The sequence below is a fragment of the Peromyscus maniculatus genome, chromosome 21, assembly GCF_049852395.1.
Source record: "Peromyscus maniculatus bairdii isolate BWxNUB_F1_BW_parent chromosome 21, HU_Pman_BW_mat_3.1, whole genome shotgun sequence".
In the NCBI taxonomy this organism is placed as follows: Eukaryota; Metazoa; Chordata; class Mammalia; order Rodentia; family Cricetidae; genus Peromyscus; species Peromyscus maniculatus.
The window spans coordinates 25,806,180-25,833,856 of record NC_134872.1 but is presented as its reverse complement, the minus strand read 5'-3'; the positions used below and the strand labels follow the sequence as shown (position 1 = coordinate 25,833,856).

General features: G+C 40.4%; 1 protein-coding gene and 1 non-coding gene across 2 annotated transcripts in view; both read right to left on the bottom strand.

Annotated features, from left to right (window-relative positions):
- Positions 1-7,489: 7,489 nt before the first annotated feature.
- Ddx50 (DExD-box helicase 50) overlaps positions 7,490-27,677 on the bottom strand; it is a 34,507-nt gene continuing 14,319 nt past the window's right edge. Inside the window, exons 8-15 of the mRNA XM_076557148.1 lie at positions 26,371-26,520; positions 19,595-19,756; positions 17,729-17,848; positions 16,907-16,980; positions 16,524-16,683; positions 13,075-13,209; positions 10,479-10,523; positions 7,490-7,987 (exon numbers count right to left, since the gene is read on the bottom strand). Of these exons, the coding sequence (XP_076413263.1) occupies positions 7,712-7,987; positions 10,479-10,523; positions 13,075-13,209; positions 16,524-16,683; positions 16,907-16,980; positions 17,729-17,848; positions 19,595-19,756; positions 26,371-26,520 (1,122 nt within the window). The 3' untranslated portion in view covers positions 7,490-7,711. The remainder of the gene's footprint in view (positions 7,988-10,478; positions 10,524-13,074; positions 13,210-16,523; positions 16,684-16,906; positions 16,981-17,728; positions 17,849-19,594; positions 19,757-26,370; positions 26,521-27,677) is intronic.
- LOC121824898 (small nucleolar RNA SNORA76) lies at positions 18,860-18,962 on the bottom strand. Its single transcript, XR_006066904.1, has one exon. It is a non-coding gene; the product is annotated as a small nucleolar RNA SNORA76 (small nucleolar RNA).

Sequence of the window (27,677 nt, the reverse complement as noted above, 5' to 3'; positions counted from 1 at the left end):
GCAATCAGAGCTCCTCATGGTTGACATCTTTAGACAGTGTTAGTTTCTCTAACTGTTCTGTACCTTTGCCTAGTCGGGCTTTCCCAGCCCTTCTGTTGGTTTTATGTGTATGTCCATGGGTCTGTGTGGTTATGCACATGCCTTCTGTTGCCCTTGGAAACCAGCAGAGGACATTGGATGCCTTGAGGCTGGAGGTACTGGTGGTTGTAAGGCACTTGACATGGGTGCTGGGAACAGAACAGAACTTGGTTTTTCTGCAGCATTCCTCTCAAGCTGAGCCATCTCCTCAGTCCCTGGCCCTAACCCACCACCCCCCTTTTTAACACCTGCCAAGTGAAGCTCAGTTATGTCTCTGAATTCATGGGCTGGGTGTCCTTATTCTCTGAACTTGCCAGTCACTGCACTGCCATGAGTTTAGGCTTATTTACCCTATTATTTCACTAGATTATGGGCTCCAGAGGGCAGAAACCAGGCACTCCTCATTCACCTAAAACACTGTGGACACACCATTATCTGACTGGCTGTACTGGTACTCAGGCATTGTAGAGATTTGAGTACTGGAGCTCACAATCACATAGATGCAGCTCCACTATCCCCCAGTGACAGCCGTCAGCCACCCCTTCCTCAGTCCAGCAGCACACATTTCCTCTCCTTGGCTGACCTGAAACCTGGCTCTTGGAGAGAAATGCACCTCTCCAGCTTTCTCATCCCCATGCTGTTCCTTCCCTCATTCAGTGTGTCTGTTGACTCCAACTCATTCCCAGACTATTCTCCTCACTTGGACACAAAAGCAGTGTAACTGAGGGAAGTGGTGCTAATACCTCTCAACCCTTCTCATTCAGTAACTTGCCAAACCTGCCATTTGCTGACATTTTGGAATCTGATCAAATCTTTGTCCTCAGTCCAGTCTTTTCTTCATGCTAGATTTCACTGTCCAAAAAAAAGTGACCTTTGTTCCCAATCATCCTACCATACCCCGGTTTTCTAAATGCTCCATTTTTATACATGGTCGATCTCACGATGTAGCCTTAGCTGGCCTGGAGTTTGTTACACACAGGTCATCTTGGCCCTCAAATTCACCAACCTCTCCCTTACTCACTCATTAAAAGTGTACACTAATACACCTAACCTACTCCCCTACTCTATTTCTAATCCATATTCTTTTTTGTTTTGGTTTGGTTTTGGTTTGAGACATGGTTTCTCTGTGTAGCTTTGTAACCTGTCCTGGAACTCAGTAGACCAGGCTGGCCTTGAACTCAGAGATCTGCCCGCCTCTTCCTCCTGAGAGCTGGGATTAAAGGCGTGCATCACCACCGCCTGGCAACTCCATATTCTTTTTTGTTTTGGTGGGGTCTGTTTTGCTTTTTTTCCCCCCATTTTTTATTTATTTATTTTTCTGTTATTAGCTTGATACAGTATAAATTCTTATCCTAATAGTGAAATGTTTCACTGAGGCTTGCCCAGTAATTGAGTAAAACCAAAACTTATTATAAGCCACAGTCATTCTAGGGTCCCCCCTGCTATATAGCCTCCCTGGTTCTGTGGGTTGCAGTCTGATTGTTCTTTGCTTTGTATCTAGTATCCACTTATGAGTGAGTACATACCATGTTTGTCCTTCTGGGTCTGGGTTACCTCACTCAGGATATTTTCTAGTTCCATCCATTTGCCTGCAAATTTCATGATGCCATTGTTTTTCTCTGCTGAGTACTCCTCCATTGTGTATATGTACCACATTTTCTTTTTTTCTTTTTTTTCTTTTTTTGGTTTTTCGAGACAGGGTTTCTCTGTGTAGCTTTGCGCCTTTTCCTGGAACTCACTTGGTAGCCCAGGCTGGCCTCGAACTCACAGAGATCCGCCTGGCTCTGCCTCCCGAGTGCTGGGATTAAAGGCGTGCGCCACCACCGCCCGGCACCACATTTTCTTAATCAATTCTTCAGTTGACGGGCATCTAGGTTGTTTCCAGGTTCTGGCTATTACGAATAGTGCTGCTATGAACATAGTTGGCATATATCTTTGTGGTATGATTGAGCATTCCTTGGGTATATGCCCAAGAATGGTATGGCTGGGTCTTGAGGTAGATCGATTCCCCAATTTTCTGAGAAACTGCCATACAGATTTCCACAGTGGTTGTACAAGTGTGCACTCCCACCAACAGTGGAGGAGTGTTCCCTTTGCTCTGCATCCTCTCCAATATTGACTGTCATTAGGGTTTTTGATCATAGCCATTTTGACAGGTATAAGGTGGTATCTCAGAGTCGTTTTGATTTGCATTTCTCTGATGATTAAGGATGGTGAGCATTTCTTTAAATGTCTTTCAAGCCATTTGAGATTCTTCTTTTGAGAATTCTCTGTTTAGCTCTTTAGCCCATTTTTTAATTGGACTGTTCAGTATTTTGATGTCTAGTTTCTTGAGTTCTTTATATACTGTGGAGATCAGTCCTTTGTCAGATGTGGGGTTGGTGAAGGTCTTTTCCCATTCCGTAGGCTGTGTTTTTGTCTTATTGACCGTGTCCTTTGCCCTGCAAAAGCTTCTCAGTTTCAAGAGGTCCCATTTATTAATTGTTGTGCTCAGTGTCTGTGCTGTTGGTGTTATATTTAGGAAGTGATCTCCTGTGTCAATGCGTTCAAGAGTACTTCCTACTTTCTCAAGAGTACTTCCTACTTTCTCTTCTATTAAGTTTAGTGTAAAGCCGGGCAGTGGTGGCGCACGCCTTTAATCCCAGCACTCGGGAGGCAGAGCCAGGTGGATCTCTGTGAGTTCGAGGCCAGCCTGGGCTACCAAGTGAGTTCTAGGAAAGGCGCAAAGCTACACAGAGAAACCTTTTCTCAAAAAACAAAGAAAAACAAAAAACAAAGTTTAGTGTAACTGGATTTATGTTGAGGTCTTTATCCACTTGGACTTGAGTTTTATGCATGGTGACAGATATGGATCTATTTGTAATCTTTTACATATTGACATCCAGTCATGCCAGCACCATTTGTTGAAGATACTTTCTTTTTTCCATTGTATAGTTTTTCTTTTGTTTTGTTTTTAAAGATTTATTTATTTATTATGTCTACAGCATATGTGACTGCAGGCCAGAAGAGGGCACCAGATCTCATTACAGATGGTTGTGAGCCACCATGTGGTTGCTGGGAATTGAACTCAGGACCTTTGGAAGAGCAGTCAGTGCTCTTAACCTCTGAGCCATCTCTCCAGCCCCCATTGTATAGTTTTGGCTTGTCAAAAATCAGGTGTTCATATGTGCGTGGATTAATGTCAGGGTCTTCAATTCGATTCCATTGGTTTGTATGTCGGGTTTTATGCCAGTACCAAGCTGTTTTTATTACTATAGCTCTATAGTAGAGCTTGAGGTCAGGGATGGTGATGCCTCCAGAGGTTGCTTTATCATACAGGATTCTTTTAGCTATTCTGGGTCTTTTGTTTTTCCATATGAAGTTGAGTATTTTTCTTTCCAAGTCTGTTAAGAATTGTGTTGGGATTTTGATGGGGATTGCATTGAATCTATAGATTGCTTTTGGTAAGATTGTCATTTTTACTATGTTAATCCTACCTATCCATGAGCATGGGAGATCCTTCCATTTTCTGATATCTTCAATTTTTCTTTAGAGATTTAAAGTTCTTATGAAACAGGTCCTTCGCTTGTTTAGTTAGTGTTATCCCAAGGTATTTTATATTATTTGTGGCTATTGTACAGGATGATGTTTCTCTGACTTCTTTCTCAGCCCTTTTATCATTTGTGTATAGGAGGGCTACTGATTTTTTTTTTTTTGAGTTGATCTTGTATCCTGCCACTTTACTGAAGTTTATCAGCTGTAGAAGTTCCGTGGTAGAATTATTGGGGTCACTTATGTATACTATCATTTCATCTGCAAATAGTGAAAGTTTGACTTCTTCCTTTCCAATTGGTATCCCCTTGATCTCCTTTTGTTGTCTTATTGCTCTAGCTAGAACTTCAAGTACTATATTGAATAAATATGGAGAGTGGGAAGCCTTGTCTTGTTTCTGATTTTAGTTTAATCGCTTTGAGTTTTCCATATTCTTATATTTTATTTTATCCATATTCTTTTTAAATTATTATTTTTGTGTGTGCAGGCCAGAGGGGCATCAGATCACCTGAAGCTGGAGTTACAGGCAGATGTGAGCTGCCTGATGTGAGTGCTGGGGTTGAATTTGGGTCTTCTGCAAGAACAGTATGTGCTTTTAACCACTGAGCCATGGCTCCATGCCCCTCCCCTACTCTTCAGATCTCAAACCTCTCCAGCTCTCACAGACCTTCAGTTCCCTGTCCCATTACACTGCAGTCAGCACTTCTATCCTTGGTCGGTCTAGGTGCCGCAGACGTTAATCACGTTCCCAATTGGCTTTGCCAGTCCTCCATTTCTCAGAATAGAACCTAGCTGTGCTCAGGCGCCTGTTCCCATCTCCATTCTGAGATGCTGTGGTGCCCAGGGAAATCATCATTTCATCTTCTAATTGTAACCACTGCATATCTAACCTCACCTCAGCACCCAGACTCCCCGACATCTTATTCCTGACAAAATACTCAAAGGCACTGCCCCCCACATACCTGAAGCTACAATTTCTAGTTCTGTGAATGATCTCATTCATTTGGGTTTTTAAAGGGATCTTGCTCCGTTTCTGTTCTAAATTTCTCCTTTCTGAACTCTTCATATTATTTCAACATATATCAGATACCCCCTCCTACCACCATCCTCATGCACAAAAATCCTAGCCACTATCTTGTGTTCAATTTACAGCTTTAGTTTATTCTCCCCTGTCTATGGCCAAATTTCTAAAAAGTTCTTCAGGTTTGGTACGTATGGGATTTGAGTCTTTCGACGTAACCCAGATCGGCCTCAAACTCCCCATCCAGCCTCTTCAACTCTGACCTACACAAGCTGGAGTTCAAGTGTGTGCCACCAAGTGTGCCACCAAGCCCACTCTATCTCTAGCACTCGCGCTGCTCCAGTGGTCCTGGGTCCTTCTCAAATCTAGTGACTAGCTCAGACTTATTTCCTATGAAAGCCTGCTATTCCTGAGCTTTCTGCCCTCTTCTCGGTGCTCCTGTCAATGGATCTCCTTCCCCTCATGCACAAAGTATACTGGCATACCTACCTCTTGTTTCTTTCCAAATCTCAGCTTTTACAATGCTCTCCTTGGATAACTGCATTTATATGGAATACAGTTTATTCCCCCCTCAAATCTGTATCTTTTTAGAAACCTTTGCTTCAAACCCGTAAACCCAACTGCCCACTATTTCTCTCTCTCCTTAGACTGTCATGGGGTTTACTCAAAATAAAATATACCTAACAGCCAGAATTGATGGTCACCTTTAGCCCAGCACTGGGAGGCAGAGGCAGACAGATCTCTGATGTTGAGGCCAGCCTGGTCTACAGAGAAAGTTCCAGGATAGCCAGAGCTATCCTGTCTGGAAACAGCCCCTGTATAGTGAGTTGCAGGCCAGCCTGGGATGTGTAGAGAGATCAGTCTTCAAAATAAATAAATAAAAGTATATGTATATGTAACCCTGAATGAATCACGTCCCTACTCCTTCCCCTATAACTTTACTTCCTCTTCTTGGTATCCTAATGTCAAATCATTTCCTTATACCTCTCATCTTCTAGTCCAACCAACATTTCAGTCCTAACAAGTCTATCTCCTAAAATCCTCTCTAATTTACCCATGTTACTTGTTTCTTGAGACAGGGTCTCAACCATGTAGCTCTAGCTAGCCTGGAACTCCCTATGTAGACTAGGCTGGCCTCAAACTCAGAGAAATCCACTTGCCTCTGCCTCCAAGTGCCAGGATAAAAGCCTATCTTACCCATATTTCTTAATATCCACTGCCACTAATTTTGGGTAATGATTAAGAAACTGGGCTTCTATGGGCTTAAGTCTTCACTCCATATTATCTAGCTATGATTTTGGATGGGTACCAACATCTCAAATGCATTGGTTCTCATCACATAAAATATTACTAATTAGTTTGGCTCACCAGCATCTCTCTATATTGAATTACTTCTACAACTTTTTCTTTCAGTTAAGGACTAAGCCCTTTCCTTTACCAGCTAGCCAACTACTCTACTACTCAGCTACATCCCCAGTCTTCCTGTAGCCTCTTCAGAAGTCTCCTGGCCTTCAGTCTGGCCCTCCTCCAACATGGTCATCTCTATGAAGCCAGGAATCTTTCTGAAATACAGACCTAATCATGTTACTCCTTAGGACTGAAGAAATGGCTCAGCATGTAAGAGCACTGACTGCTTTTTTTTAAAAAAAAAAGAGGACCCAGGTTCAATTCCCAGCACCTTATATGGCAGCTCACAAACATCTCTAACTCTAGTTCTAGGAGATCCAACACTCTCTTTTGGCATCCAACAGTACCAAACACACCCAGAGTATACAGATACACATGCGGACAATACACATTTAACAATAAAACAGCCCATGATAAAAAACCCTCATCATTTCTGACCTTAAAACCTGTGGAATGTTCTCTCCATTGTACTCAGTGAAAATGGAACTCCATCATAACAATGAAAAGAAGGCTTTTAACACTGGATACTCTTCGATAGCCTTCTCCCTTCCCCTGCCCTTAGACTGAAGTGTGTCTTCAGACTTACCCTCTGGATCCCTGCCTATGTTGTTCTCTGCCTGCAAGCCCTCACCCTTCTACAGTCATCTGCCCAGAGGAGATGACTGGAGGTTTAAGGCCAGTCTAGCCTACAGCAACGCTCCAAAAACAAAAATAAAAACCACAAAGCTAACTCAACTCCTCCTCTCTCTCCCCCTTGCTATCTCTCTACACACACACACACACACACACACACACACACACACACACACACACACACACACAGAGTTACATGAACAGATGGCTGTCAGATTTTCTTCCGAAGTCTCCCTGAATCTTAAAACTGACTAGGTACACCCCAGTCCTGCACTCCACACCTGCTTCAGTCTTAGTCGTTATTCATTCATGTCTATTATAACTGGCTGATTGCTAGACAATGAGTTTTATGAAACTAGTGACTATGCCCTATTTATAAATGTGTGCTCTAGTGATTACCGAAGTAGATGACAGATATTCAATAAATGATTGATAAATTAGGGCATGTACATTGCTTGCATAACTATCTACCTAATCTATCTATTAAGTTAAACTGGTACATTTCACCAAACACGTCACCAGTTAACAGCTCTTAATGTGGAAACGGTTTTGTCTTATCACATAGGTCACTACGGATGAATGACCTAACGTTAACATATGTGGTGCATACCTTTAATTCTAGCACTCAGAAGGCAGAGGCAGGCAGATGTCTCAGTTCTAGGCCAGCTTGATCTATAGAATGAGAGAGACCCAGGACTACACAGAGAAGCCCTATCTCAAAAAAAAAAAAAAAAAAAAAAAACACCTGAGGGGAAAAAAAAAGACTACATCATAGAAGAAATTTTAAAAGATTACATTGAGAAAATTCTTAACACAGAATGAAAACAGACAATAAAAGGGGCTTTTTTTAATTCAAAGGTATAGCTGGATAAGTAATTTGTTTACAACCATTCTTGTGAAATACTTTTTAAAAAAATACGACCAACTTCTTTGCAAATTACAGACAAATACCTCAACTATGATGACCTAATTTTTGGTGAATAATATACATGATTAGACAGAAATAGGCAAGCTCACACTGGAAGATCAACTATCAAACACTTAGTCAAAACTCCGTTTATGGCCTCCACTTCTTGAGCGATTTCTGTTCCCATTTCGTCTTCTCCCATCTTGCCGACTTCCTGACCGGCTCCCCTGCCGACTCTGTCTACCTGATCGGCCACCAGAGCGGCCAGAGCGGCCTGAACGACCTGACCTGCCGCCTGACCAGCCGCCCCTCTGTCTGGAATTAGAAGATGTGTTTGCATCATAATATTCTTCAATTTCAGGTAATTTGGCTGGCACTGAGAGTATCCAGTCTGAATCATGCCACTCTCCCTGTCAAAGGAATGTATTTCATTAATAGAAATGCAAAATAAAACCTATAAACAAGTGAGTAAAGAAGACGCTCTTTTCATTTTCTTTAGCCACTAACTAAAAGCTATTTTTCCTTAAAGTGTCAAGAACAATGAAAAACAGAAAATAAGCAAAACCAGTAGTAACATGTCCAAATTTTAATCTTGAAAGTTTCTGTCACTTCTCAGCCTTCTGGCGAAAGATCAAGTGTAGAGAAACCCTCAGACCCATTTCAAGATTCTAAACCTCTATTCCTAACAGTTATGTTTTCTAAAAGACAGCATTCTCTTTCTCAGAACAAAGAAACAGACCAAATAAGCGGTGAAGTATTATGAGCAATTACATCAACAGGACCAGAAGTAAAACTAGATGTGAGGCTCATGTAGGAACATCTAAGTTCAAGGACTGCCTAGGCTACTACCGAGTTAGTTCAAGGCCAGAATGAGCAAGTTAGTGAGACCTTGTCTCTAAACAGAGAGGGTTAGAGCACTTGCCTAGCTAGCATTCATGAGGATCCTGAGTTCAATTACCAATTATCACCCCCAAAAGGATCCATAATATTTCTTTAAACTTTAAATAATTTTTCTTTATCACTTTTATATATGTCTGCAGGTATTTGGGTGGGGCATGTACGGAGTCAAATGACAACTTGGAGGAGTTCTCTTCTTCCACATTTATGTGGGTACCAGGGATTGAATTGACATCAAGCACCTTTTCACCTTTACTCACTGGCTTTTGGTGCTTGTTACCAACAGTGATGACCTAAATTCTATGCCTAGGACTCACATGGTAGGAGACACTCAACTCCTACAAGTTGTCTTTTGAACTCGTATATAAGCCACAGTGTGCACATGTCCCACCCTACATATAAATGAATGTAATAAATAGTACAATCCCATTATTTCAAAATAGGTATGAATAAGCTATATGTGGCACTTTGAAGTACCAAGTTTGAGCTATATAGTAAGTTCCAAGCCAGCCTGGGCTAGATTCCAGGACTCTTGTTTCAATGCTACCTCCCCAAAGTGTACAAAAAGGAAAGGCATTTTAGAAAAAATTATTGACTAAGAATCTAGTGGGCAAAGGCTGAGGAGCCCCCAGCTGGATCAGGCCCTCTGAATAGGTGAGACAGTTGATTGGCTTGATCTGTTTGGGAGGCAACTAGGCAGTGGGACCAAGTCCTGTGCTCATTGCATGAGTTGGCTGTTTGAAACCTGGAACTTATGCAGGGACACTTGGCTCAATCTGGGAGGAAGGGACTGGACCTCCCTGGACTGAGTATACCAAGTTGATCACAGTACTCGGGGGAGGACTTGTCCTGGAGGAGGTGGGAATGGAGGGTGGGCTGGGGGTAAAGGGAGGGGGTGGGAGTGGGGAGAATAGGGGAACCCATGGCTGATATGTAGAACTGAATGGTATTGTAAAATATATATATATAAAAAAAAAAGAATCTAGTGGGGTGAGCAATGGTGGCCCACACCTTTAATCCCAGCATTCCAAAGACAGAAGCAGGCAGATATCTGAGTTTGAGGTCAGCCTGGTCTACAGAGCGAGTTCCAAGATAGTCAGAGATACACAGAGAAACCCACAGGGAAAAAAAATTAAGTAAGGCTGTGGGGAAGCTCAGTGTTAACCTATTATGTGTAAGATCCTAGCTTCCAACCTGAGAACAGCAAAGAAAGATAATCAAAAAGACAACAGGGAAAACTTAAATACAATGTATTAAAGAATAGTTGTATAGAAGTAATTATAGTATTATGATTATGCTTAAATCCCTAACATTTAAATATGTAGGAATACTTGAAATGACAAGGGGGCTGGAGAGATGCTCAGCAGTTAAGAGCACTGACTGTTATTCCAAGGACCCGGGTTCAATTCCCAGCACCCACATGGTGGCTCACAACTGTCTGAAACTCCAGTTCCAGGGGATCTGGCATCCTCATTACATACATGCAGGCAAAACACCAATGCACATAAAATAAAATAAAGTTTAAAAAATGCCTGGAGTTTGTCTGTAAACACTGGAAGCGGACAGAAAGGAATTGATAAAACTGTCCACAAAATTATCAAAATGTTGAAGCTGATTATGCACCTATGGTGACTCATTACACAATTTTTTAAAAAGTTTTTTTATGTATGAGAGTGTCTTGCCTGCAAGTATGTGCGTGCAGTACCTGTGGTGGTCAGAAGGTGTCAGATCCCTGGTGTTGTGAACGTTCATGTGGATGCTAAGATGGAACCTGGGTCCTCCCTAAGAGTAGGAGGTGGTCTTAACCACTGAACTATCTCTCTAGCCCCCAATTATCATTTATGTTTGAAATTACATATAATAAATTTTTAATTAAGGGACAGGCAATATTTCATATTAAGGACTTTCTTAATTGATTTAGGCATGATAAATGACTCTTAAGTTTTTCAAAACAGTCTTTTTTAAAGAAATATACTCAGCTACTTAATAAAAAATTTTAAATACCTGTAATCTTTCTGACTCACTTGTAGGAACATCAAAGCAAACACCCTAAAAGAAAAACAAAAAGATTTTTATTTAGATACATGTGTTAATTTTACTAATTAATATTTATTGCATTTTGCTTTTAAAAAATATGTATTCCAGGCTGGTGAGATGGCTCAGCAGGTAAGAGCACTGACTTCTTCCAGAGATCCTGAGTTTAACCCAGTAACCACATGGAGGCGCACAACCATCTATAGTGGAATCTGATGCCCTCTACTGGAATAAAGATATACAGGCAGATAGAGCTCTCATATATATAAAATAAATAAATAATTTTTGAAAATATATATTCCATGACTGTTTACAGAATCAAAACAGATGACACATAAGCACAGATGATCTGCAGTCTGTCCTATAGTTTCTAATCTCAGATTAGATTATAATCTGAGTTATAATCTAATTATAGTATAATTATATATACTATATATATACTATATAATTATATAACTATATAATATATAATTATAGTATAACTAGGTATAACTAGTAAGACTGAAGTACCTAGAATATTCTCTAGAAGAAATGGCCCTTCTAGCTGGGGAGTGGTGGCACAAGCCTTTGATCCTAGCACTTGAGAAGCAGAGGCAGGCAAATCTCTAGCTCCAAGACAGCCAGAGCTACATAGAGAAACTCTGGATTGAAGAAAAAAAAAAATGATTCTTTTAATAAATTTCTTTAAAACATTAGTAACAATGGGCTGGAGAGATGGCTCAGAGGTGAAGAGCACTGACTGCTCTTCCAGAGGTCCTGAGTTCAATTCCCAGCAACCACATGGTGGCTCACAACCATCTGTAATGAGATCTGGTGCCCTCTTCTGGCCTGCAGGCATACATGCTGTATATATAATAAATAAATAAATCTTTTAAAAAAAAATTAGTGACAAGGTGGGAACACAAGTCTGTGGTATCGTACTTCCTTATCATATGCAAGTCAGTGGGTCAAACCCAAGCATTGCAAAAGACTAAGTTTTTTGTTTTTGTTTTGTTTAGCTTTTTTAATTTATCACATATACAGTGTTCTGCCTGCATGTATACCTGCAGGCCAGAAGGCGCCAGATCTCATTATAGATGGTTGTGAGCCACCATGTAGTGGCTAGGAATTGAACCCAGGACCTCTGGAAGAGCAGGCGGCAACCCTGAGCCATCTCTCCAGCCCCAAGACTTAAGATTCTTAAAAGTTTGGATTCTTTTGCTTTTTTTTTTTCAGAGCTGAGGACCGAACCCAGACCTTGTGCTTTCTAGGCAAGCGTTCTACCACTGAGCTAAATCCCCAACCCCAAGTTTGGATTCTTAAAAATTTGGAGCAGAAAGTGTTTTTCTTGTGGCCTTGGTGGCCATTAGTTAAAATTAATACTGAATAACCCATTTGGACTAGTGGTCTAATTTTAATTTTCTTTCCCTCAACCGTTTTGTTGTTTGTGGGTTGTTTTGTTTTGTTTTATACATGTATTTGTATTAATTCTTTATTGAAGGTAACACTAAACTTTGAGAGATGATTTTCTTTTTTCTTTTTTTGATTTTTCAAGACAGGATTTCTTGGTGTAGTCTTGGCTATCCTAGAACTAGCTCTGTAGACCAGGCTGGCCTAGAACTCACAGAGATCCTCCTGCCTCTGCCTTCCAAGTGCTAGGATTAGAAGTGTGAACCACCACTACCTGGCTGAGACAGGATCTTTGTATGGCCTTGGCGATCCTAGAATTAGCTCTGTAGACCAAGCTGACCTAAAACTCACTGAGATACGCCTACATAATCTATGTAGTAATGTTAGATAAACACTCTTAGTTATTTTATCTCAAAATACTAAAAAACCAATTACTAAAATGAAGCTTTAAGCTGGGCATGGCAATGAGTGCATTAGGGAGGAGGAGGCAGGTAGATTTCTGTGAGCCAGTCTGCTCTACATAGTGAGTTCCAGGACAGCCATGGCTTAATGGAGAGATGCTGTCTCAAAAAACCAAAACCAAAACCAAACAAACAAACAAAAGCTTTAATTAGCTTTAATGGCTTCATTTCACAGTAACTTACTCAGGCATATGCCTGTAACCTCAGTTCTTGGGCAGTAGAATGAAGAGGAGCAAGAGGTTCAAGGATAACCTGGGCTACTATGAAATACCATCTCAAAGGAGAAGATCATATCATTACTCTCATTAGCAACCAATAGCAGACAACAAAAAAATAATAGTACTCATTCTCTTAATTATAAGAGCTGTTCAACTGATACACACAGAAACTAGTCTTAAAAAATAAACACACACAACCACACATGGCAAGGATACCATAGCAGAAGCTTAGATTGCTTAAGTCTTAGACAGGTGTGGTGTCACCTACTTACAATCCCAACATTCAGGGGAGGATCATGAGTTCAAGGCCAGCATGGGCTACATAGGGATGCCTCGTCTCAAAATAATAATAGCAACAAAGACTTAGATATTAGCCAAACAAAGCAGAATGACTTAAAGTTCTGAAGGAATGTACCATTTATATAATCCCAAATCTTTGAGGTCTTTATAAATATTATCAGTAACTGGTTAAAATGCTTATTATCTAGAAAATCCTACCATATTTCCTTTCAGGAGGCACATTCTGGTTACTTGAGATAAAGCATTATTACTCAGCCTTCTGGTAAGCTCTTTCCAAGCACAAGTGACATCCTGTATTTCTTCTGGGCTTTCCAGAGTCATGGTCACAAACCCCTTTAGAAATAAAAATCCTATTAGGTTTGAGAGAAATTCAGCAGCAGGAAAATGAAGTTTGAACTCTATGATCCTTTCTCAATTATCACGTAGTTAGCATGCAGTGTGCCTACAGTGTAACACAGATACTAAAAACTCACTTCTCTGAAACTGTGTTAGAAAGCTGTTTACAATCACTGACAGCACCATGTTCTGTACTCTGCACTTACAGATCACACAGAGACTATGTTCTACATGTTATAAGACAGAATTAGACCCATCACAGAAAGGGTTGGGGAAAAGTAGTGAAGAAATAAGGAAATGATTAAAAGTCAGTTACTTAACAACGAAAAAAAGACATCAAAATCTTCAAACTTTTGGAGGACTACCACATAAAAATTACTTGTTCCATGAAGCTTCTTTGGACAGCAAAAGAATCAACATGAAAATATTTACCTAGCAAATACTTAGTGACTACCTCCTATAATGTTCCCTAGACCATGCCAAGGGCTAGATATTTAATAACAAACAGACCTTTCTCTCAGGGACATGGCTTTCTTACAGGGGTGGGGGATGGAGACAGTAACAAAGGATATAAAATGTCAGTGACATGTATCATAAAGAATAACACAGCAGGAATAGGGAATGGAAAACAGTGAAGAGAGTGATCAGCAAAGATTTCTTGAGTATGATGATATTTGAGCAGAGGCCAAAATAAAGGAGGAAGGCACACAGCTGTAAGGGGAAGGGGGCTGAGAAAATGAGTAAGCCTGGAGGTCTTTGCAGGAGTGGGTTAATGTGGAAGTAAAGTCAAATAGATTCAGACAGAGAAATCAAGAGTGATGAAAAAGTAAAGTCATACAGGCACCAAGCATTATGGGACATTCATGATAAAGACTTCAAAGCTAGAGAAGGCTCTAGGGTTAAGAGCACTGGCTGCTCTTCCAGAGGTCCTGAGTTCAATCTCCAGCAACCACATGGTGACTCACAACCATCTACAATGAGATCTGGTACCCTCTTCTGGTGTGCAGGCATAAATGCAGGTAGACACTGTATACATAATAAATAAATCTTTAAAAAAAAAAAAAAAAAGCCAGCACTGGCTGCTCTTCCAGAAGGTCCTGGTTCAACTCCTAGTACCATAAGGTGGCTAACAACCAGCCAGTGCTAACTACAGTTCTGACTTTGAAGGCACTGCATGCACAGGGTGCACATACAAACATTCAGGTTAAAAACTCTTAGACATAAAATAACATTTAAAAAAATTAAGACATCAAATATGGTTTAATTCATAAGAGGAATTTCAGGCATTTGTACTTTGTTCCTAAGATATTTAATTAAAAGTTAGATGATCTATCTACTAAATGATTCTTGGCTAGGCTGGCCTCAGACTTATAGCAGTCTCCTGCTGTTTCCCAAGTGCTGTGATTCCAGATGTGGCCAGCTCTGTGGCCAGCCAAAGAATCCTTTCATAAGACAAGGATTAGCAGTAAGTGACCTATGAAGTACCTTAACATTTTTTTTTTTAAAGTACAATTTAAAATTTTTTTTATCTGCTGGGCAGTGGTGGCACATGGCTTTGATCCCAGCACTTAAGAGGCAGAGGCAAGTGGATCTCAGTGAGTTCGAGGCCAGCCTGGTCTACAGAGAGAGTTCCAGGACAGCCAGGACTGTTTTACAGAGAAACCCCAATTCAAACCCACCACCACTCCTCAAAAAAACATTGTTTATCTGAGAGGCTGAAGCAGGAAAAGTATGGTGACTTCACGGCCAACCTGGGATATACAGCAAGACCTTGCTTCGAAAAAATAAAATACTCAGGTTGGTGTGTGGTGATACACACCTAAACAGGGAATCTCTGTGAGTTACAGGCCAGCCAAAGGTAAACATTGAAAGGCTGTTTCAAAAATAAATAAAACACCCACTGGGTTTTTTTTTTTTATTTGTTTTTTGATACAGGTTTTCTGTATGTAGCCCTGGCTGGCCTAAAACCTTCATGTTTAACAGGCTAGTCTCAAATTCCTGAGTGCTGGGATCAAAATTTGAGCTACCACTTGTGGCTTTTGTTTGGTTTTGAAACAAGTTTAGCTGTGTATGTAGCCCAGGCTAGCAGCCTCTTGAATGCTGAAATTATAGTCATACCCATCATTCCTGACTAAATATTATTTTATAAAGTATCTGATGAGTTTTTAGGGATTCTCTATGTACTCAGTGCTAAAGGATCACCATATAGATGATCAGAGAATAAAATCTGCTTTTAAAATGGGTTTATATGCCAAGTGGTATTTCTCCCTCCCTTGTCCCTTCTCAAGACTCACACCCCACCCCACTTATATCACAGTAAGTAACAAATCTCTGAACCACTTGCAACAAATGGCTTTGGTGTGACAGATTTAATATCAGGAAGCAGAGCCAGGCAGATCTCTGTGAGTTCGAGGCCAGCCTGGTCTACAGAGCGAGATCCAGGACAGGCACCAAAATTACACAGAGAAACCCTGTCTCAGAAAAAATAAAAATAAAAAAATAAAATCCTAGTGGCCATTTGATGCCTACCTCTGTATCTGACCTAACAGCCTTTCAATTGTCAGGTAAAACAAAACAAAAAACAAAAACCTTTACAATCTCAGTAGACCAATAGCTTCTACAAATCCAAAAACTAAGAATGTTATCACGTAGCATATAAAATCTACAACAGATTTTCCGACCTGGCTGTAACCTGCCTATCTGATATCTACACTAATGTATGTAATAAATTCTCCAATTAATGACTTTTAGTTCTGTGACTATGAAAGCACATGTAACCACTTCCATGGTGGCACACATCCTTCATAGCGACCTAAATCCAAAATCAACACGGTAACTCACATACAGCTGAAAATAAAACTATTTCATACACCCTTTGGAGTGAGAGCTATGTTTTGTGTGGACAGAAGCAAATCTAAATACAGATATCAAATGCCTGATACAGAGCCATCTTTGTAAGCAGATTATACTGTGATACTGTGATTAAGTAGAATGTCATTATTTCTAGAAGATACAAGTTGAAATATTTAGGAATGATATCTTCATTTTTGCACAATATTAACAGTTGATGAATTAAGGTGGATGATAAATGATATTTATTGTACTAGTCTTCCTCCAGAGTGCTGGGATTGCAGCCATGTATATAAGATGAGAAGAAGATGTTTCTAGACAGAAAAGGAAAACAACAGCAACAACAAAACCTTAATACAGTGAAGGAACCCAATGCAGTATTTCAGTAATGTACTGTATAACTGCTAAGGCTCAGTTTTAACCTTCTCTAGCCAAATACACACTTCCCCACACATTTCTACCTTATCAGAGGTGATCAAAGATCGTGGTTCAAAGCTTGATGCACCGGAAATGTGAGCTAATGCTGCGGCCAATGCATCCACTGCCCCTTTCTCTTCTATCAGTCTTTGAGCTGATGGTCGGAAAAAATCAACAGCAGCATAAGAAACAGAGGCCAGAGACCTATGGTTTAAAAATAGTAAATGTTCTTGGTCAAGATACAGGGGGAAAAGTAAAGGCAAGATCATCAATGGGAAAAGAAAGAGTAACATTTTCATATAATAATGTAACTAAATGTCTTCTGGTAAAACCCTTGACAAAAATTTTCTCACATTGGAACTAGGAGAGCTTAAAGATGAACAGCCTAATATAGAAGAGAATTACTCAGCAAGGTCAGAAAGCATACCTGATGGCATCCATGCTTTTAGATTTAACTAAATCCATTGTAGAAGGAACACCTACACGTTTAAAAGTAATTCCCTGAAAATGAAAGAATTACATTAAAGAAAAAGGAAGTCATAGTTAATTTCTAAATTAATATAGTCTGTTGAATTTCCATTTCTTGGACTTAAAGATTTCCAAGCCCTAGCAGATGAAAAAAAATAGCTTTTTCTAACAAATCATCTATAATCAATTACAAAAAGAAAAAACAAAAGAACTAAAAACTTGTCCCTTAGTTAAATCATGGAATTTCACTTGCAGAACAAAGTTGATTCAAAAGGAGAAAAAGATGTCATTTTAATCTGTCAACATTTTCTTACCATTTTCGTTTACAAATGTATTACTATATAAAAAATAAACATAAAGATAGTTGGTAAAATGTGAAAGACTACAAGAAAATGCAGACCATAAAAATGTATTTTTTTAATGAAACTGGTTATTGTGTTATCAACCTAACTAAAATAGCAATGCCAAATCAGAGTCAGTTACCCATTCACAATGCTTAGTAGTCACAATGATACTGGAACCATTAACAACACACTTTCAACTTTAGTATCAAGGGAGAAATTCAAAGAAAAAAGGAGCATGTCAGATCTTCTGGCTTCACAATAAAAGCTGTATAAAACAAAGTCCTGCAACTAATACCCATTTAGCTCTCCACATGCTTGACATGGAAATGCAGCGTAAGCTGAGAAACACTGGGAAGGTGTGTTTGTGAGAGTAAACAGAAACTCTCTTCTACGCAACCATTCAGATGATAGGACTGAAGTAATTTAACTTTACTCACTGCTTTCTGTTCCACATATCGCAGCTGACCTCTTTCTCTTGGCTGATAAAAACATACACAAATTCCTGTCCGGCCAGCTCTACCTGTGCGTCCAGAGCGATGGATATAGGATTCAACATCCTAAGAAGAAAAAGGAAAATTCATTTCTAAACTTGACAAGTGAGCCAGCCATGATGCACACCTGTCACCAGTACTCAGAAGGCTGAAGCAAGAGGACTGACCCAAGCCTAAGGCCAACCTCAAGAACACCAAAAAGAATTAGGCATGGTAGTGCAGGCCTGTAATCCCAGGACTCAGCAGCTGTTGAGGCATCAAGTTCAAGGCCAGCCTGAGTTAAAAAGTTTCAGGTCTGCCTGGTCTGAGACTATTGATCAAAAACAAAGCAAAACTACATTCAATTTTTTCTGTACTTTAAGTCATCACAAGTAATTTATATGCTAGAATTCTGGAATAAAAAGACTGATTAAAAGCTATTAATCCAGGTGCTAGAGAGATGGCTCAGAGGTTAAGAACACTGGCTGTTCTTCCAGATGTCCTAAGTTCAATTCCCAGCATCCACATGGTGGCTCAAAACCATCTGTAATGAGATCTGGTGCCCTCTTCTGGCCTGCAGGGACACATGCAAACAGAACACTGTATACATAAATGAATGAATGAATGAATGAATTATTTAAAAAAAAAAAAAGCTATTAATCCAAGACCTGAACAAGGACAATATCAACAGATGTGACAAAAAAAACTTTAAATTAAAAAAAAACAAAACAAGCCGGGCGGTGGTGGCGCACGCCTTTAATCCCAGCACTCGGGAGGCAGAGCCAGGTGGATCTCTGTGAGTTCGAGGCCAGCCTGGGCTACCAAGTGAGTCCCAGGAAAGGCGCAGGGAAACCCTGTCTCGAAAAACCAAAAAAAAAAAAAAAAAAAAAAAAAAAAAAAAAAAACAAAAAAACCCCAACTATTTACAAAGTAGCTATTTATGGGGCTGGAGAGATGGCTCAGAGGTTAAGAGCACTGCTTGCTCTTCCAAAGGTCCTGAGTTCAATTCCCAGCAACCACATGGTGGCTCACAACCATCTGTAATGAGATCTGGTGCCCTCTTCTGGCCTGCAGGGACACATGCAAACAGAACACTCACCCCCTGGCCTGTACCTACCAGTTATGCACTAGCAATTGCTATGGCGCTGCAGCTTAACCCCCGGCGCCACGAGAAAGGACGCTGGGGGCTCAAAGGCTAAATAAATAAATCTTAAAAAAAAAAAAAGGAAGAAAGAAAGAAAGCAGCTATTTATCCACATACACTAGCATTCTGTATATGAAACTCTGTATAATTCCTTAATGAGATGTGTATGCTGTTGCCATCATTCAGTTCTGTACAGGAATTTGGAATGAATCAATGGCTGGCCTGGAACACCCAGTGACCCTTCAGCCTCTGCCTCCCAAATGCTGGGACTATAACTATGTGCCACATTCCTGGCTCCTGTATTTTACTGATCAATCTTTTTTATTTATTTATTTATTTTTTTTCCAAGATTGGGTTCCTCTGTGCAACAGCCCTAACTGTCCTGGAACTTGCTTTGTAGACCAGGCTAGCCTTGAACTCACAGAGATCCACCTGCCTCGGCCTCCCAAGTGCTGGGATTAAAAGTGTGCGTCAGCACCACCCAGGCTGATCAAGCTTTAGATGCAAACAACAAAGGTACTCATTTATAAGGGTGGCATATCTGATCAATGTAATGCCATCCTAACAAAACATAGGTCAGGATCAACAACAAAGAAAAGATATATTTTTCACATATTAAGCAATACTTCATAAATAAAGTAACATTTACAAAACTATTCTCATTGTTCAAATCAAACCCCATTTCCTACCTGTGGAGGAGAACTCTGAATCACCAAGTCAACCTCAGGAATGTCCAAGCCGCGGGCAGCCACATTGGTTGCCACCAAAACTTTAAAACTGCCTTCTCTGAAGCCTTTCAGGGTAATTTCTCTTTGTGACTGTGCAATATCTCCATGTAAACACTGGGCATTCTATTTGAAAAACAGCAAAATAATAATAATAAGTGTATATCTTATACGTGTAACTTGGTTTCCCAACACCATTCAGTCTGTGCCCTTTTATGTTTCTTTTTAAATTTTATCTTTAATAACAATGTATAATTCGTTAAAAAACAAACAAACAAACCCACAAACAGTGGGATGGTTCAGTATGTAAAGGCACTTGGCACCAAACCTGCCAACCTCAGTTAAATTCCTGGGACCCTTACAGTGGAAGGAAAGAACAGAATCCTACAAGTTGTCCTCTGACCTCCACACTCCCACTGTGGCCTGTGCACATGTGTGCAAACACTATATACATAAGTAAATGTAAACAATTTAAAGCCCAAAACATTCCAGAAAATATACTACATAAAATGTAAATCTTATTTAATATCGGCCTCTAAGAAATAATTAATTGCTAATAGTTTGAAAGACAGTTTATACAACTTCTATTATATTTCCAGTGTCAGCGATCGAATCCTTTGTTCATCCTAGGTCAAGTATTTCCTAAGATGAACAGTACAATCACTGAGCTGTGTATGCTGGACTGAACATGTTTGTCTGCTTCCTTTTGTACTAGATAGTCTTGAAATGTAGCCCAAGCTAGCCTCCAACTCATTACCCTGCTGCTTTAGCTTCCTGAATGCACAGATTACAAGTACAATGCCCAAGTTTTCTGTTTGTTTGGGTTTATTAAAAGTTTTATTCCTTTTTTTTTTTTTTTTTTTTTTTTTTGGTTTTTCAAGACAGGGTTTCTTTGTAGCTTTGGTGCCTGTCCTGGAACTCGATTTGTAGACCAGGCTGGCCTCAAACTCACAAGAGATCCACCTGGCTCTGCCTCTGGTGTGCTGGGATTAAAGGCGTGTGCCACCACTGCCCAGCTAAGTTTTATTCTTTTTAAAGACTTGTGGAGCTAGAATTCAAACTCAAGGTCTCTGGAAGAGCAGGCAATGTTCTTAACTGCTAAGTCATCTCTCCAGCCCTGGTAGTTTTTTTAAGGCAGGTATAAGCCAGGCTAGTCTTGAATTTGCTATACTCCTTCTACATTATGAGCACTGGGATTATAGGTTTATTGCCATAACTGGCTGGTACATTTTTGTTCTTTTAAAATAAATACACGAGGCCAGGGTTCTGGTAAGTGGCTTTAATCCTAGCACTCCAAGGCTGAGGCAGGTGGATCTCTATGAGTTTAAGGCCAGCCTGGTCTATAATGCAAGCTCCCGGTCAGCCATGGGTACATAGTGGGACCTTGTCTCAAAAAAAAACAAGAATAAATAAATACATACAGCAGAGCTGGGGAGATGGTTCAGGGTTGATGTACTTGCTCAGCAAGAATGAGTCTTAAGCTTGACTACCCAGAATTTTTTCTAAAGCCAGACTCTGTAGTGTCTATAAACCTAAAGCTTCTACAGCAAGATGGAGGTTGAGACAGGATGTCAGAAGCTCACCAGCAAGCTACGCTAGGCAAACAAGGGGGAAAGCCAGGCCTGATGTCCATGGTTGTCCTCTGACCATCACTCACTCATCATGGCAGATACCCAATTCTCTCCCTCCCTCCCTCCGTCACACGCAAGCACGCACCCACCCACCCAAGACTGAGACTGGAGAGATGTCTCCGCAGTTAGGAGCACCTGCTCTTCACAGGCTCTATATAGTGGCTCAGAACTCTAACTCCTGTGAGATCTAACGCCCTCTTCTGGCTTCCGTGAGTACTGCATGTAGGAATACCACATACAGGGAAAATCCTCATACACAAAATAAAAATTAGTCTCTAATAAAAACACAATTCACTCACTAGTATATGGTACAAATATGTCTCCATAAAAGTGAGATACTACAGTCGGACAGTGGTGGCACATGCCGTTAATCCCAGCACTCTGGAGGCAGAGGCTGGCAGATCTCTGTGAGTTTGAGGCCAGCCTGGGCTAAAGAGTTAAGTTCCAGGACAGCTAGGGCTACACAGAGAAACCCTGCTCAAAAAAAAAAACAGAAAAAAAAAAAAAAACAGGGTGGAGGGGGAGGGAAACTACATATGTTCTGTTTTACAACCTAATTTATAAATTTAATATAATGCAGCCATTTTTGATATTTGTAAGTGAAACTCCACTAATTTTTGTTTTTGTTTGGTTTTTCGAGACAGGATTTCTGTGTAGTTTTGGTGCCTGTCCTGGATCTCTCTCTGTAGACCAGACTAGCCTCCAACTCACAGAGATCCACCTGCCTCTGCCTCCTGAGTGCTGGGATTAAAGGCATGTGCCACCACCACCCAGCTCCACTAAATTTTTTAAGGTACACAAACTTGTTTTCATATGGATGCAAAGATTTATTTTAGCAGTATCCCACTAAAGAACTGATGAACATCTGTATTGTGTATAAATTTTCACAGAAACAATGCTGCAGTGAAAAACAATTTACTTACATCTTTGGATATGCCCATATGTGTTTCAGAAGCATACTTACCTAGAAACTGAATTTCTGGGTCAAATATAATGAATATTTGGAGCTCAGTTGGAAGAGGACTACTAAATATAGCTAAGGCCTTGGATTCAATACCCAGAAAAAAAAATTAACTTTTTTATTAAAAATATTTTTATGGGGCTGGAGAGATGGCTCAGAGGTTAAGAGCACCGGCTGTTCTTCCAGAGGTCCCGAGTTCAATTCCCAGCAACCACATGGTAGCTCACAGCCATTTGTAATGAGATCTGGTGCCCTCTTCTGGCCTGCAGGGATACATGCAGACAGAACACTGCATACATAATAAATAAATAAATCCTTTAAAAAACTATTTTTATGTTTTGGAATGTTTTGTCTGCGTGTATGTCTGTGCACCACATATGTGTAGTGTCCATGGGGGTCAGACGAGGAGGTCATTAGATCCCCAGAACTGGAGGTACAACAATTGATAGCTACCAATTGATTGTAGGTGATGGGAATAGAGCCCGAGTCCTCTTCAAGAGCAGAAAGTAATCTTAACCAATAAACCACCTCTCCAGCTCCTAAGATTTTGTTATTGCCAAGCTATTATAAAAATTAGTTGTGCTGGGCAGTGGTAGTGCATTCCTTTAATCCCAGCACTTGGGAGGCAGAGGCAGGCGGCTCTCTGTGAGTTCCAGACCAGCCTGGTCTAAGGAACAAGTTCCAGGACAGGCTCCAAAGCTACACAGAGAAACCCTGTCTCAAAAAAGAAAGAAAAAAATTAGTTGTACCCACTTACCTTCAATGTCCTGTATTTATTAATTATACTCTACCCACCAATGCCAATCTATTATACATCATAATCCTTGTTAATAGGCAAAAATTATATCGCAATCATTGAATTTGCTTTGCTCGAATGTTGGTATTTGTTTTTATGTTAATGGGTCTTTTCCCCACATGTACACCTATGCACCACAGGCATGCCTGTGTTCAAGGCCATGGATTCTCTGGTTACAGATGGTATAGATGGTCCTAAGCCGCCACACGGATGCTGGGAACCAAACCCAGGTCCTCTGGAAGAGCAGTCAGTGTGCTCTTCCACCACTGAGCCATCTCTGCAGCCTGGTAGTCCTGTCATTTTCATTGGGCTGAACCTACTTCTGCTGTACTGATTGGCATCTGTGCCAGAATCTTTCTCCTAGTCTGTTTTATATGTAGGAGTATTTTGCCTGCACGGATGTTTGTGCACCACTAGCAGTGCCCAGAGCAGCCAGAAGAAGGTGTCAGATACTGTGGATCCACAGTTACCGACAGCTGTTAGCTGCCATGTAAGTGCGGGACTCTAGAAAAGCAACAAATGCTCTTAACCACTAAGCCATCTCTCCAGCCCATTTTTCCTAAGATTTTAATAGTATCCCTACCTACTACTACAGTGAAAAATTCATTAGCAGCTGGGCGGTGGTCACACATACCTTTAATCCCAGCCGAGGAGGCAGAGGCAGGCAGATCTCTGTGAGTTCAAGGCCAGTCTGGGCCACAGAGTAAATTCCAGGACAACCAGGGCTGTTACACAGAGAAACCCTGTCTAAAAAGGAAAAAAAAAAAAAAAAAAAAAAATCATTAGCCATGATTAAAGTCTGACAGTATATAAGCCTAAGTAGCCAACCTTTAAAAACAACACGACCTCATATAGCCTAGGCTGAGCTCAAACTTGCTATTTAGATACGGATAACCTTGAACTTGTAATTCTCCTACTTCCACCTCCCAAGCGCTAGGACTGTATGGCATATAAACCGTACCTACTTTGAGTTGTACTGGGGAAGTGAACCCAAGGTCTTGTGCACGCTAGGTAAGAACTCTACAAGTGGAGCTATACCCCAGCCCCCTAGCAGGCAAACTTTGTATATAAATTAATTTACTTAGTACTTGCTATGTGTCTGGAATTGCCAGTTTGAGAACAGTCACAAAGAATTGGCTCTGGGCCACACACAGTGATACACACCTATAATGTCAGCATATCTGAGTGCTATTGAGGCAGGAAGAATGGAAGGCTGAGGCCAGTGTGGGATTCATAGTGAGACCCCTTCTCAAAGAGAAGAGAAGTCAAGAAATAAAGTGAAAGGAGGAAGGAAGGAAGGAAAGCTGGAGGTTCTAGGGCTCTGCCAGGAATTTTGAACACAGTATGACACAGCTATACCAAGTGCAAGGTGGCCTAAGAGTAACAAAGGAGAGTCTACCACTAAGGGGAAGTGACACTGAAGCTGAGGTCTGCAGAATAGTAAGGAACCAATGAGGGCTGGAGAGGTGGCTCAGAGGTTAAGAGCACTGGCTGCTCTTCCAGAGGTCCCCGGTTCAATTCCCAGCAACCACTTGGTGGCTCACAACCATCTGTAATGAGATCTGGTGCCCTCTTCTGGCTGGCAGGCATACATAGAGGCAGAATACTGTATACATAATAAATAAATAAACCTTAAAAAAAAAAAAAAGATAAAAAAAAATGTTAGAAAAAGAACTCAACTGATAAAAAAAAAAGAAACATTAGGGCTAAGGACTCTGGGTAAGAAATGTTACTTGGGAGCCGGGCGGTGGTGGCGCACGCCTTTAATCCCAGCACTCGGGAGGCAGAGCCAGGTGGATCTCTGTGAGTTCGAGGCCAGCCTGGGCTACCAAGTGAGTTCCAGGAAAGGCGCAAAGCTACACAGAGAAACCCTGTCTCAAAAACAAAAACAAAAAAAAAAAAAAAAAAAAAAAAGAAATGTTACTTGGGAAACACACTACAAAGATTTGAATAAGACTACTGCTAAAACAGTGAAATGAGGAGATTTGGGACTGGAAAGAACAAATGAACATCATCCTGGTGGAACAATGGGGAATCACTGAATGAGTATACTGAGAATACTATCATGAACATATTTATACTTAGAAGAACAACTACTCTGGAACCAGTGTGGTAGTGGACAACTTTAATCCAAACACTCAAGAGGCTGAAGCTAGCCTGACACTGCATGTGCGTACGCATACACACGTGTGTATACATACACACACACACACACACACACACACACACACACACACACACACACACACAACTTATTTGTTTAATCTATTTATTTTGGTTTAGTCAAGATGGTTTCTCTTTGTAGCCCTAGCTGTCCTGGAACCCACTCTGTAGACCAGGCTGGTCTCGAACTCAGAGATCGCCTGGCTCTGCCTCCCGAGTGCTAGGGTTAAAGGTGTACGCCACCACTACCAGACTATAATTCTTTCTTATAACATAAGTTTAAAATATTAAAATTCTTACCAACTAAACTTGATTATATCAACTTTCATATTTTCTAGATCATATTTTAAATGTTTTTTAAAAAGGGATGGAGAGATGGCTTACTGGATATGAGCATTTGTTGCCTAAGTCTGAGTTCCAAAACCAGAGCCAATGTAAAAAACTAGTATGACTGTGTTCTGGTCGTATGGTGAAGACGGGACAGGAGGATCATTGGAGAAATGGTAGCAGCTGACCTAGCAATAGCTTTAGGTTCAGTGAGAGACCCTGCCTCAAGTGACTGAGGAGAAAATGACAGAGCGGAACACTTGGTGTCCTCCTCTGGCCTCTGGGGGCCTGTCCATGCATGCACACACACAAAACTAACATCTTAAAATGTTTCTAATGAAAACTGACAGAATTCCCTCCTAATATCATACAAACCTCAAAAACACAAATTTTATTATGGTTTTTATTTTAAGATTTACTTTACTTTTAATCATGTGTCTGTGTGTGTCTGTGTTTGGGCATATACAAGTGCGTACAGGTGCCCAGAGATTCCCCTAGAGCTGGATATATAGGTGGTTGTCAGCTGCCTTGTTTGGGGGCTGGGAGCTGTACTTGGGTCCTCTGGAAGAGCAGTATTTATTTTTAACTGTGGAGGCATCTCTCCAGCCCCACACTATGACTTTTAAATTTCTTGGGGCTGGCTCAGTAGCATACTATTTAGGTAGCATAAATAAGGTCCTGGTTTGACTGTTAGCAGAAGGAAAAGAAAAACAACCTATTATGACTTAATAGGTAAGAAAAAGTTTGCTATGCCATCTAACTAAATTATTCTATTTTGAATAAACTATCAAGTTTAGTCCACAATGAGTGAATTTGCCTACTAATGCATCTCAATTATCTAGAAAAGGTAAAGAAAGCTTACCTGTTTTATGTGTGGATTCATGGCCATTTCAGTTACATTCTTCTTGGTCTCACAGAAGATAATAGCCCTCCCTTCAGATCCACTGTAGACCTGAAGGACATCTCCAATAACTGCTGGTCTCTGAGACCAATGGCACTGGATAGCCAAATGCTTCAAGAAAAGAGAAAAAAAAAAAAAAAAAAGGCCAAATTATGTTTCATCACAAATTATTTTTTAAAGGGACTGAGGCTGTAAGCTCAGCTGGCAGAGTGATTTCCTAGCATAAATGAAGTCCTGGATTAGATCCCCAGCACTGTATAAACCAGGACTGATGACTCATACCTGGCTAGGAATCTCAGGGCTAGCCCGCCTAAGAGTGAAACCTAAGCAGAAGGGATAAGGATGTAACTGAATGGTAGAACATTTCACTAATATATACAAGCTCTGGAGCCAATCCCTAGTGGTGGAAGGGAGAAGATGAAAATAACTATTATTTGAATTTAGATCAAACACAAAAATGTATCATGGTATAATTACATTTATATGAAATATCTGTATCAGGTATATTCACAGAGATAGAAGATTAACTGTTGCCAGGGCCTACTAGGGGAAGGACAGACTAGGGAATGACTCACTAAGTTTCAGAGCTGCATTTTGGGGTGATGAAGATATAAGTGTGGTTATCTGTCATAAATATAATACTAGATGATACTGAATTATATACAAGACAGGCCTGAATTTAATCTCCAGCACCAAAAACAATGAATAAAATAAAATAAAAGCCAGGTGAACACAGGACTGGGCAGATACATAACAAAGAAAATAAAGAAAGCATCAAGCCAGGTGTGGTGCAGCCCCACTGTAGGAGACTATGGTTGCTGAGCTAGGGTACGCAGCCAGACGCAACCCCAAAGACAGATAAAGAGGAGGGTGCAAATGAGAAACAAAGATCAGGAGTTCAAGCAATCCTTAGCTACATAGCAAGTTCCTAGTCCCTCAAGAAATCAAAACTAGTAAAAAGATAATATAAAAATGAAAATAAAACATTAGTAATAGGATCTAGATGCTGACTACATATATATCTAAATATATTCACTATAAAATCCTTTTAACCTATCTAAATGGTTACAAATTTAACACAATACACTGTCTGAAAAAGGTTACAAAACATTTTAAATCTAGTATTCTTTTTTGTTATTCAGCTCATCTTTCTTTATTAGTGTAAGCATGCTTGTACAAGAACACTACCATGGTGCATATGTAGAGAACTCAGAGACAACCTGTGGAGTCAGTTCTCTTTCTACTGTGCAGGTCCCAGAAATCAAATC